We start from the raw sequence: 12,839 nt of genomic DNA, 5'->3' as shown, positions 1-12,839 counted from the left end.
TTTCTGACTTATGAAGTGATTTCTAGACCATTTTAGTCAATAAACCAACAACAAAATAAATGGAAAGTTATATAAATTTGTCCAATGAGGATTACAGATTGAGTTTGAGATTAACTGCAACTAACTTCACCTGTCTCATTTTCAATCCAAACTTCTTAAATAACTAATCATTTAAGACTTATTCATGAAAATCTCTTTCTAGTTTTATGCGTTTTTCTTTAGATATGTGTATTGTATAAAATAAACAGGTAGATTCCCCTCATATCGCCCTACCATGTTGTCTGGATGTTGTATTACTGGTTATACTTTAGTACCATCTAGTGGTAAAAACTGTATCTGCACTCATAACACTGTTCTTTTGTGGTCTAATCTTAATGTAAGTAAATGTTTTTGTTCTCCTATTTAGCTCAAAATAACATCCACTATGTTTGGAGGCTTATTCCTCTGTGCAGACTTTATGTGCAAACAAAAGGGACCCATTGTCCTTCATCAAAACTGACAGCACAGGTAAACATTAGACTTTATTGAACTTTACATCATGTTATATTACTATACCCTCATCAAAACCATACCTGGAGTGTTGTTTTCATTCTTTCATGCATGTTTGAGAAATCTTCGAATCTTCCGTGGCAGCTTTTTGGATTGCCAAAACATCTGGTCTCACCAAGCGCTGCCGGTTCTGTGCAGCTCCCTAATATTCTGGGCTTCTGCCTCAGAGGGCATCAACTCCCCCCCAATCCAAACACACCTTCTCCATTTAGCTGCTCCAGACTAGTGGTTTCAGCAGTTAGCAAACACCTGGTGGAACTGCGAATCTGCAGAGCTTATTATGATCTATTTCTCAGTCCAATGCTCTGAAGAACTTTTGTAAATGTTGTTGTGATGAAGGGCTGATGGCAGAGTGTCCGAAAGAACAAGGACTTCTTAATGAGACTGAGGCCCAATTTCAATATATTATATAGCAAAACCAGGTTCAGATGTTTTCTTGCTCTTAGTTGGAAAACTTGTGTCATTGTTTTTAATTAAGCTCATCAAATCTTTTCTGTAAATGCAGTATTTACAGATTTTTATAATATCTTAATGTAACATAGTTACTTGATTGTGCTATAAAATGGCACTAAGTGCCTGAAGAATACCTAATACTGTCCCTTTAAATCTCTGTAAGGAACTTAATAGTATATGATTGCCAGATCACAACTGTGAAACCGGAATATTAATGGAATCTTCCAATGTTTATGAAGACGTTTACTTTTCATAACCAAAAGTTGTTGTTTTATTTTTGCTTAAAGTCATCAACTTGTGGGGATGGCAGATTAAAATTAACGTACATGACAAGATGAAGTACTGTGAATGAAAGCTGAAATTTATTTACTGAATTAGTCTATTTTGTGATTCAGTATCTGACTCTTTTGGAGATAACATGACATTTGATAATAATAATAATAATAATAATAATAATAATAATAATAATAATAATAATAATAATAATTAATAATTAATAATAATCTTAAAAATATATTTTAAAGTGCTTTTATAAGTACTCAAAGACGTTTTACAAAAGTCCAACAATGTAAAATCAAACAATGTAACACTACACGTCAAAACACGCAAAAAGGGCAGATTTAAACAACAAAAGCAATTTTAAACAGGTGGGTTTTGAGTTCTTTCTTAAGAGTGGGGAGATCAGAGCACATACAGAGCAATTGAGGCAAAAGTTCCAGAAGGTGGCAGCAGAATAGCCTCTCTCAGGATGAGCACAGTGTCAGAGCTGATAACTCCTAAATAAAAGGATAACTTTTGTTTGATACTTATCAGTAGAGGATGGAAAATTCTCTACTGGAAAGCACATATAAGATCAGGAATTTTAACTTTTTGAAACTTTGATGAAATAATTAATAAATACATAAATAGACACATGAGCACATGAGCTTTCTTTGTTTCCGCATTGTGTCTGTTTACCACAAAAAGGTTTCTCGTGTGGCGGAAACAGAAACGCTGCAATTTCCCGCAAACTACTTGGCAAAGTTTCTCTGCTGATCTTGTTTCTACATGCCACTTGTCACACGTTCTGCAGCTGAACAGCCACCGCTGTAGTACTAGCACATCAAAATTCAGGGTTAGTTCACATGTTTTTTAAGTCTTGTTGACTTTGGAACTCTCTTGTAGGATGCTAAATTTAATTCTATCTTCTTTTACATTGCAAAAAAATATTGTTTGATAAGCTGACCTATTTTTTGCAAATGAATACCTGAGAAGATATACAGTAGTTGCATAACTCTGTTTGTAAACAAGAATCTTTGGCATTTCATAACATTAAACCTGAGGTTCTTTTGGGTGAGGAAATGTTTGAAACCTTTCTGCTCTTCTTTTTCTCCACAAAAATTGATTGTTTTTTACTGGTTGTTTGTATGCTGTGACAACACCCTGTTGTCAGGTTTAGTTTGGTTTTTTTTTTCCGCCTGGGTCCAGTGTTCATATTGTGTTTGACGGCACTCCCCTTACCGATGCTGTGATTGGCCAGCCTTCTGGTAAAAGGGAAGTCTGCGGTGCTGGTTACTTATCAGTGACATTCCAGTTCCGAAAGTTGCTCTAAGAGGAAATACATTCATTTCTGTTCTATTCAGCGTGAGCCAGTCCTTTGCTGGTGGTGTTTAACGGGCGTACCTTTTTGAGACAGAGCAAAGACATAAACAGACTGGATTACATGGACAGCTCCTCGCCACAGGTAGCAGAACAGACAGAAATTCATCAAGTTGAAGATGTCTGGCAGATTTCTTTCTATGAAGGCTTCCTGACGGCGTTTTGAGTTTGGCCTGCTGAGGACTCGGCACCATCAAATACATGCCTGTAGAGGGCACAATATGACAAAATATAGTTTCTTTAAGGTTTGTCTTGGCATTATTTTGCTCCTGCATTGAATTAGTATTTTTAACTTTTATTCCTCGTGAAATTGTCTTAAGTTAGTAAGTCATGCAAATATTCCTTTAAGACATTCTATTCCTGATTACAATTTTTGTTGAGAAAACACCTGAATGGAGTGAATACTGTACTTGTTTTATATACAATTAAATTCATGATAATTATACCTAAATTGAACTGCTATTTGAATTGTAACTCATAAAAATGGTTTTGACCATTTTAAATTTGAAACCTTACACCTTATGATTATTACACACAGGTATGTAGCCAAACCTGATCTGCTGTGTCAAACAAGGAAGTTGATGAAAGAAAAAAAACGAAAAACAGATCTGGTTACTCTTGTTTTTAGGTGAGGTTTGACTTGCAAAGGGAGAACTACAGGAAGAAGAGCTGTGAAAGGTCACTTCTGCATGCAAGCGCAAAACATCGGGGATTTTAAAAATGCTGAAAAAACTCTTGGCCTGCTTGGCACTTTTTGCCTTCCTCAGCCTTCTGTTTTATTCTGTGGTGTTATACTACAATCATAATGTTTATTATGGTATTCCTGCTGTTCACCGCTTTGCTGTAAATGGAAACCAGACATCTTCCTGGAAGTTACAAGATAATTTAAAGTGGACTGAGGTCGGTCATAAAACCACAAAGATGCCAAGCACTCCAAAAAAGACTTTGGATTCATGTCCAGAAACGCCACCAAAACTTGAGGGGCCTCTGAATGTGGAGTTCAATACAAAACGGACATTAGAGAGCATGAAAGCGGAGGCAAGTTATTCCCTTCAGAAGGGAGGACGGTACAAGCCATCTGACTGTATCTCCCGACACAAGGTAGGAAAAAACGTATAACTCTTCAATTAAAAGCAAATAGCAAAATTGCTACGATTAAGTCTTATGTCACAAAACATAAACTTTTTAGTCATGAAAGACTGAATTAATTCAGAATGCAAAAAAAAAAAAAAAAAACTATTCCCATGTTTAGGCAAATAATTTTTGAAAAATTATACAAAATGTTACACAAAATGGACAACAGTGAAAATTCTACTGAAATGTATTAGTTAAAAATCTGGTCCTATTTATCCTTACGTTAGGGAGTTTGATAGGTTATTCAATTTCCCAGTACAAGTTCTGCCTGTTTGTTTGGCGTATTGAATTTCTGTACTTTCAACTATTTTACAGTACACAGAGGCTGGTAAAGGTGCAGTATAAAAGTATAAAATGCAAATAAAAACATGAAAGACTGTGAAATGTGAAAAAGGTAAGGTGTATGAACAGTTTAACACTTTGTATTTGCAAGCAAAAGGTAAAGAAGATGAAAAGAAAAACTAGAAGCAAACAAGCTCACTTTTATTGTTGAAGTTATTTTATGATTATTCCAAAACTCCACAAAATAGTGGAGAAATTAACTTCCTAGGTGCTTAAGTAGAAGCTAACTCGGCTTCTCTTGTTTCTTGAGCACAATTCTAAAAATAATGTCTACCCACCACAGATTCTCATCTAAAAGGCCTCTTCAGTTCCAAAGTAAATTTTTCAACATGGTTGAGAAATGGACTTATAAGGCATTTAAAAAAAAAAAACCTTGGACAAATGAAATGTTATTACAGGATTCTACAGCTAAAAGAAAAAATTCTAAATTAATGTTAATTATCTAAGAAGAATTTACATGATTCTTTTGAAAAACAACACCTGAACAATAATGATTGAGTCCTGGGAGTTTATAATGAACCCGATGTCAAACCTGAAGTGCTAAACAGGAGTTGGAATCTTTTTTGCTATCAATTTACATCATAATAATAATAATAATAATAATACATTTTATTTGAAAGGCGCCTTTCTGGCACTCAAGGACACCGTACAAAGAACGAAAAATAGCAAAAACAATAAAATATAGCAATTAAAAGTAGGTAGAATAAATACACAACAATGTATCTATATAAAATCTATATGTAAATCTATGTAAAAATCTATATAAAAATCAAGCAAACCAATTGTGTCATGTTGAAAAGGCAGATCTAAAAAGGTGTGTTTTAAGTTCGATTTTAAATTTAGGGAATGAATTTATGTTTCTAAGATGAGGTGGTAGGGAGTTCCAGAGTTGGGGGGCAGAGCGACTGAAAGCTCTGCTCCCCATGGTAGTAAGACGGACAGAGGGGACAGACAAATGGATAGAGGAGGATGATCTGAGGGAACGAGAGGGAGTGGCAATATGAATAAGATTGGAGAGATATAGTGGGGAAAGATTGTAAAGAGCCTTAAAAGTATACAGAAGAATTTTGTATTCTATGCGGAACTTGGTAGGCAGCCAATGAAGTCTTTGCAAGATAGGAGTGATGTGGTGCATGGATGGGGTTTTAGTAATGATACGGGCAGCTGAATTCTGGACCAGTTGAAGCTTATGAAGAGATTTCTGGGTGAGACCAAACAGAAGGGAGTTGCAATAGTCCAGGCGTGATGTCACAAGACAGTGAACAAGAATGGCAGCGGAATGGGAAGTAAGGGAGGGGCGAAGACGGTTGATGTTGCGTAGATGAAAATAAGCTGAGCGGGTAATATTGTTAATATGAGACTGGAAAGAAAGGGTGCTGTCAAGAATAACACCCAGACTCTTTACCTGAGGGGAGGGGAAAACGGAACAGTTATCAATTTCAAGACTAAAGTTTTTGATTTTGGCCAGATTAGATTTAGTACCAATGAGAAGGACCTCCGTTTTATCACTATTAAGCTTAAGTAGATTAGAGGAGAACCAGGATTTAATTTCAGTCAAGCAATCAGTAAGCGAGGATGGTGGAAGGTTGGAGGCGGGCTTACTGGAAACATAAAGCTGGGTGTCATCCGCATAACAGTGAAAATCAATGTTATATTTACGAAAAATATTACCCAGGGGAAGAAGATAAATAATAAAAAGAAGGGGCCCTAAAACAGAGCCCTGGGGAACTCCTGATGTAACAGAGGAAGGCTGGGAAGAAAAGGTTTTGATCCGAACGAACTGAGTGCGGCAGGAAAGATATGATTTAAACCAGTTTAGAGGAGTCTGAGTGATACCAATGGAAGACAGTCTATTAAGTAGGGTGACATGACAAATAGTGTCAAACGCTGCACTCAAATCAAGTAAGATAAGAATGGACAGCAAGCCAGAGTCAGCTGCCATAAGGAGGTCATTAGTGATTTTTATGAGAGCTGTTTCTGTACTATGGAGGGGACGAAAACCAGACTGAAACAGTTCATACAGGTTATTGTTGGATAAATAAGTGTGAAGTTGCGATGCTACTATCTTCTCAAGAATTTTAGAGATGAAAGGCAAGTTGGAGATAGGACGAAAATTATTCAGATTGTAGTAATCAGCACCAGGTTTTTTTAAAATAGGAGTTATGGCAGCAATTTTAAACGATGCAGGAACTTTTCCAGTGGAGAGAGAGGAGTGAATAATGGTAGAAATAAGAGGGATTATGGTTGAAGCACAGGCTTTAACCAGCACTGTAGGAAGAGGATCAAGCAGACAGGTGGACGAGTTGGACTTATGTATTAGACTTGTAATTTCTGAAGTTGTTGGGAGCTGGAAGGAGGAGAAGGAATGGGCTGGAGGAGAAAGTTCAAAAACAGAACAGGGGAAGGGTTGTGAGCTGAGTTTCTGGTGAATCTTTAGAATTTTGCTGTCAAAAAATGACATGAGAGAATTACAAAAATCAGTTGAACACAGATATGAAGGTAGAGAGTCCGGGGTTCGAATAATGTTCTTATAAAGTGAGAATATTGACTTGGTGGAACCTTCATTTGAACAGATTAGACCAGTGTAATAGAGGGATTTGGCTTGAGTAATACAGTCCTTATAGTGTACTATGTAATTTTTATAAATGTCTTTATGAACAGCTAGTCCAGTTTTCCGATAGAGCCTGTCAAGTTGCCGTCCTTTGGCCTTCATGAGCCGAAGTTCAGGAGTAAACCAGGGGGCAGAACGAGCAAAAGAAACAGATCTGGTTTTTAGCGGAGCAAGAGAGTTGAGTATTGAGTGAAGACCAGTGTTATAATATGAGACCAGGTCGTCAAGAGCAGTTGAATTTAAAGTGGAGTATATGTTGTCCATGAGAGAATTTACACTGGAGGAGAGAGAATTTAAATTAATATCCTTAATGTTACGAAAAGAAATAAGACGGGAAAGCTTAGTGATTGAGAGAGGAAGACAAATGTTAAATGAAAGAAGAAAATGGTCAGTTATGGCAAGTTCATCTGCTTTACAATCAGAAGGGGAAACACCAGAATAACAGACTAGATCCAGGACATGACCCTTGGAATGAGTGGGAAAATTGATGAGCTGCTGGAGACCAAAGCTCTGGAGGCAGGATGAAAAGTCTTTAGTCAGAGGACTATTGCAATCATCCATATGAATATTGAAATCACCCAATATTATAATGTTTGGTGAAAGGATTGACAAGTGAGTAAGGAGAGCAGCAAAGTCATTCACAAAGGCATTATTAGTTTTCGGGGGACGATAGATGGTTGCAATGATGGTGGGGGTAGGTCCAGAAAGCTGACACACAGTTGATTCGAATGAGGAGAAGGTGGGAGCAGACAACGGCGAGACTATCCACTTCTCGCGGTGGATTACCGCGAGACCTCCTCCCCGGCCGGTGCCACGGGGTTGAGAGATGTAAACAAACCCCGGTGGAGCAGAATCGTTAAGCTGAGAGAAGTCATTAGGTTGTTGCCAGGTCTCAGTCAAGCATAGAAAGTCAAACTTACGGTCAGTAAGGAGATCCTGGATGAGATGTCCCTTGCCCGTGAGTGAGCGGATGTTAAGCAGACCGAAGTTTACAGAGGAATTATCAGACTTTACAGGAGTGTTAGCTGACCGGGCTAGGCAAGCTAGCACACTGCGGTCAACAACCCTGCTGGGAGCACGCCGGAGACGACGAGAGGTAGACCAGATGGATTTTATGGGTTTCGAGATGTCCTCTTGGGTGTTCCGACGAGACCCGCGGTGGATGTATTTCCGGCGTGGTAAGGGGGTTGCATCCAAGATGAACAGTGAAGCAGGAGAGGGTGTAGGTAGATGAGACCGCAGCCGAAGGAGTTCAGCAGCAGAGTACTGGATCAGACCCGTAACAGGTTGTTGGAAAAGTGCCAGGAGAGTCCAGAGAAGCACAGCCCAGTTATATATCCTGCTAGTTAGCATTGTAGAGAGGAGTCGGCGGCCAAGATAGGTGTACAGCAACAAGTAAGATAGTGTTGTCAAAATCAGCGATTTTGCTGAACAGACAGAAGTTAGTCAGCCTGATTAGCGCAATTGCATAGTCCAAATTAGGTCATAAGACCATAAACTAAGTTAATTATATCGGCGAGCAGCGGCAGCAAGTCGCGCCAGCGTTCACTCTAAAACCCAACCCACATCTGGGAATCTTACCATTTGTAACCGTATTGCAATAGTAAGGAAGAAAATCAAAAAAAATCTACATTTTGTCATGACAGTCATGAGTGTATGTGTAAAGTAATTTCACACATGATTTATTTATTTTTTTCAGGTGGCAGTTATCATCCCATTCCGAAATCGACATGAGCACCTGGTGCATTGGCTTTATTACATGCATCCTATCTTGATCCGACAGCAGCTGGACTACGGCGTGTACGTCATCAACCAGGATGGGGAAGGAATCTTCAACCGAGCTAAACTGATGAATGTTGGATTTGTAGAAGCACAGAAGGAATACGATTATGATTGTTTTGTCTTCTCTGATGTTGACCTGGTGCCTCTTGATGACCGTAACATGTACAGATGCTATGACAATCCCAGACATTTGGCTGTGGCCATGGACAAGTTTAACTTTCATCTACCCTACAACACCTACTTTGGTGGGGTCTCCTCACTGTCGAAGCAACAGTTCTCTAAAATAAATGGCTGTCCAAACAGTTACTGGGGCTGGGGCGGTGAGGACGACGACATTTACAGGCGCATCATCTTCCGTGGAATGTCCATTTCTCGACCAGATGGAGTGACTGGAAAGTACAGGATGGTCAGGCATCAAAGAGACAAGCACAATGAGCCTAATCCAAAGAATCCTGGAAAACTTAGTAGAACAAAGGAGACCATGGATAACGATGGACTAAATACCCTCAGCTATACAGTCAAGGAGATCTCAAAGGATTTATATTTTACTTTTATTACTGTGGAGATTAATGCTCCAGCAAGTTGATGGAAATTGTAAAATATGGGTGAAAGACAGAGTGTAGTTTCAGGTTCACTGGTGATCTGTAAAACATGGTAAAACATTTGTGAAGCTGATGTGTGTGATGGAACTGAAATAACTGTGAATGGCTGGCAGTTTTGGGTGAAGGGGTATTTATGAAAAGCATCTCTGTGTGAATGTCTCCAGGTTAGCCATAAAGGGAGCATGCTATTTGTGGCTAGAATTGTGAAAATTATGATAGCCATCAGATTAAGCAGAACTTTTTTTATCCATAAAAATGTTAGGAGTTGCATGTTAAAAGAAGCCTAAACATTTACGGTTTGTAGTTGTCTGACAAGTTCGTCAGTTCCTATCTGACCAGTTCCACCAGTACCAAATAGCTTAGATACCTCTGTGACTTACAAAACTAATACACTTTTGAAACCAATGATGTCTGTTGTGTAGCTATATGCAGTCTGCAAATTGCAGTCTCTTTCTCTCCCTCCCTCCCCCGATACATTCATTATTTGCACTTAATTGTCTCAATTTACATTACAAATATAAATTCATATTTAATAAAGGCTCTTTCTTTGTGTTCTCATTTTGCAGTTTAGTGGTTGAGAATTAAATAAGGTTTGGAGATGGTCTTTCGATAGATCATTAATTCTTTGTGTGTAAGTTACAATTAGTGCCTAGAGCAATACATTTCTGGAAATTCCTTTGGAATCTGTTACACGTACCTATTCTGACCAGATGACTTGAATTAGAAATGTATATTACATGTTTTTAGCAGCACACCAGCAAGAAAAAAAAGCTTTAGCTTGTTTCTATTGACAGACAGGACTATTACTTCAAGCTGACAATGTATGCCTAGCAAGCTGTAGTATGTGCCACTCTGGGGGACATGAAATCTCTATAATAAAGATAGAAGATCTGTATAACTTTATTGAACGCCATATCAAAAGCTCTAAGCTAGCCCGTATATCATCTTGACTCCACTTTAAAAACTAACATTAGTTCAGCTCATTATAAAGTAAAATTCCACTGTCAGTTTTTTGTTTTGCTATTTCTTTGTCAATCACTATTTAAATGAGTGAAATGTTCCTATTGCTAAGTGCAGCTAGCATGCTCATAAGATACCCATTTTATGTGATCTTATCAACATTGTTCTAACTGTCGTATTTACAAGTACTTCTGTGCAACTGTGGAAACACCCAAGAACGGATTAGATTTTTACGTGCCAAAACCAGCAGACCCAGCAAAGCAAGTTCCCAGAAACATTGAGAGGCAAAGGGACTTACAGTAAGTCCAGTAGAACCAGTTAATGGAATGATCCATCCATATGCAGGATCCAAAGCAGGTCACTAATTATAGCATAAAGTACAACATAAGCAAATGTCTGTTATGTAGCTATATGTAGGTTACAAAATTAACCTGCACATAGCTCTGTTTCCACACCTTGTAGACTGCTTACAGTGCATTGCACTGGATTTTATGTCTTTCAGATGATACCTGTGGTTATCTGCCACATAACTAGCTGAAATGATTACCAACAGAACATGATAATTAAGGTGGGGAAATGTCAGCATTGATCTAAAATAATCATAATAATCATAAAACAATAATAAATTTAAATAGCAGCTTTTACTAGTTTTATAAACAGGTCACTCTCCTCATTGCTTTGTAATGCACTTAAGCATGAACAAAAATATGTGTTATGTGGAAGTGCAAGTCACATGCAAATTTCCCACCTGGACTGAGAGCTTTTACATCCTGTATTTCACAAATACCATTGGTGTTTTAGTAATGGGTTTCAGCACTGTTCACAGTTAGGTAGAAGCTAGTTACATTTTCAAAACAATGATTTGGAAAGGTCTTCTCTCTGCCTAAATCTGTTATTTTGTACTTATTTGTTTTTGATTGCTTGATTTTTTACTTTTAACTGAGTATAAATGGGTTAAAGTAGAGCTACTCTTAGTTTATTCCAATTTTGGATTTTCTACAAACCTCTGATTGTTGTGAAACAATAGGTTTGGTATGATAATGAGTAAATATTAACAAGCACCAAAGAAAATTATTATCAAATTTCTGTTAATGATTTATGAATAGATTTATGAATAGATAGGTGAATCCTATCTATTCATAAATAGATAGGATTTATGAATACCTATCTGATTCATAAATCTATGACACAACATCAGATACCTTTCAGTCTCTGTGAATGTTTTATGAATACCTATGTAATCATAAATCTATTCTTCTGCAAGAAGAGTCTGTTCGAGGATTCTTCTGCAAAAAGAATAGACTTATGAATCCGTAACATATCATTGTACATCATTTGTAACCTGGTCAGTACCAGCTGATTTCCATTGGTTTAATTATCCTGTTTATCCCATGTATACCATATTTTAAATTAGCAGAAATAGAAAAATAAAATAAAATACTGACATTTTCCTGCTGTAGTTGAAGTTGACGATTTTGCCCAACAAGACCGTCTTTATGGCAAACACTTCTGAAATTTACAACTTTCTTTTGATTCCACTTAAAGAAAAGCTTCATACTGCCAGAGCAAGCTGGATTTAGCTCAAACACGTCATGTAAAAAAATGGCTAAAATTGCTGCTATTGCTGTACCTCCTCAGGGATGCAACTTTGTCTTGCAGAACAGGTCATATTGTTACTTTCTTTCTGTTTTTTTATTTTGTTTTGGGTTTTTTTTGTATATTACTAAGTGAGTTTGTACAAAATTATATTACTAGAATGTTATTAGAATGTAAAGAGATAAAGCCATTCACTAACATTTAATTCCTCATTTGGGCTTCACCATCACATTTTAAAAAGCATTGATATCATATTGCCTTTTTCTCAATAAAGCAAGTTCAACTTTAATCTGAGTTTTTACATCTAACATCTTTATATATTATTACAGGTGGAAATCCCAGGCATCAGAAACAAAGTCTTTTTAAACAACTTCCATTTACCCTGGTCACATACAATTAGACATATTTATTTACATAGGGCAAATAAGGAATAAAAAAGTAAAAATCTAGGTTCTTGTGACATGGTTCTTGTTTTTACAATAACTTATGTTGTGACTCATCTGTTCAAGGTGCAGATCTGACAGCATCATAACAAGACAATTGTTAAACATCCTAAGTTATCAAAGTATAAGTTGTTATCTTAGCTTTCATCTTTTGACCTTTTTGGTCTCAGCGCTCATCTTGTGATTCATAATTTAATTTTGCTTTCCTGCTCACGAACTGAAATGTAATCCTATTAGACACTTCCTGCTTTATTCTTTGAGCAACATTTGAGTTTCTTACAATAAGTAAACACATGCTTGCTATATTCCTCACTCAGAGCCATGTGACTTTTAAATGACTCTTTCAAAAGACACTAAAATCATTGTTCAAAAACTAAAAAGTCCCATCAGTGAGGTAAAAACATAATCCAGCTTTATATGTCCTGCAAATACAATCTACTTTCCCTGTTTATTTCTAGAGTATCAGTTGTGTTTGATCACTGAATCAAAAACATATTTACTGTCAAGTTATCCACAAGAGGGAAGACTGATATAAACACATGTTAAGAGGAATGCCTAGGACTGAGAAGTTAAATAAGAGAAAGAAATTCTTACAGAAAGAGAAACAAAATGGTGACAGACAGTGAAATCGATAAAATCTGACATGAGAGCGAGAAGTCAAGTTGGAGTTAAGAAAACAAAAACTGTATTGATCCTTCTTTTTTATCAGTCTAGTTTATTTTATGTTTT

The 12,839-nt window shown here is 37.1% G+C and overlaps 1 protein-coding gene across 1 annotated transcript; it reads left to right on the top strand.

The window, feature by feature from the left end:
* The first annotated feature begins 2,556 nt into the window (after positions 1–2,556).
* On the top strand, positions 2,557–11,956 carry LOC116712342 (beta-1,4-galactosyltransferase 1-like). Its single transcript, XM_032552215.1, has 3 exons — positions 2,557–2,885; positions 3,269–3,741; positions 8,427–11,956. The coding sequence occupies exons 2-3, from the start codon at positions 3,361–3,363 to the stop codon at positions 9,093–9,095; spliced, it is 1,050 nt and encodes a 349-aa protein (XP_032408106.1). The 5' UTR covers positions 2,557–2,885; positions 3,269–3,360; the 3' UTR covers positions 9,096–11,956.
* The last annotated feature ends 883 nt before the right edge of the window (positions 11,957–12,839 follow it).

The sequence above is a fragment of the Xiphophorus hellerii genome, chromosome 21 (assembly GCF_003331165.1).
Source record: "Xiphophorus hellerii strain 12219 chromosome 21, Xiphophorus_hellerii-4.1, whole genome shotgun sequence".
NCBI classification, from domain to species: Eukaryota; Metazoa; Chordata; class Actinopteri; order Cyprinodontiformes; family Poeciliidae; genus Xiphophorus; species Xiphophorus hellerii.
The sequence above is the reverse complement of the archived record's forward strand: the minus strand, read 5'-3'. Positions and strand labels throughout refer to the sequence as shown.

Coding starts and splice junctions, on each gene's coding strand:
- LOC116712342 (XM_032552215.1), top strand. CDS start 3,361: ATGCTGAAAAAACTCTTGGCCTGCTTGGCACTTTTTGCCTTCCTCAGC. Junction 3,742..8,426: donor ACTGTATCTCCCGACACAAG/GTAGGAAAAAAC, acceptor TATTTTTTTCAG/GTGGCAGTTATCATCCCATT.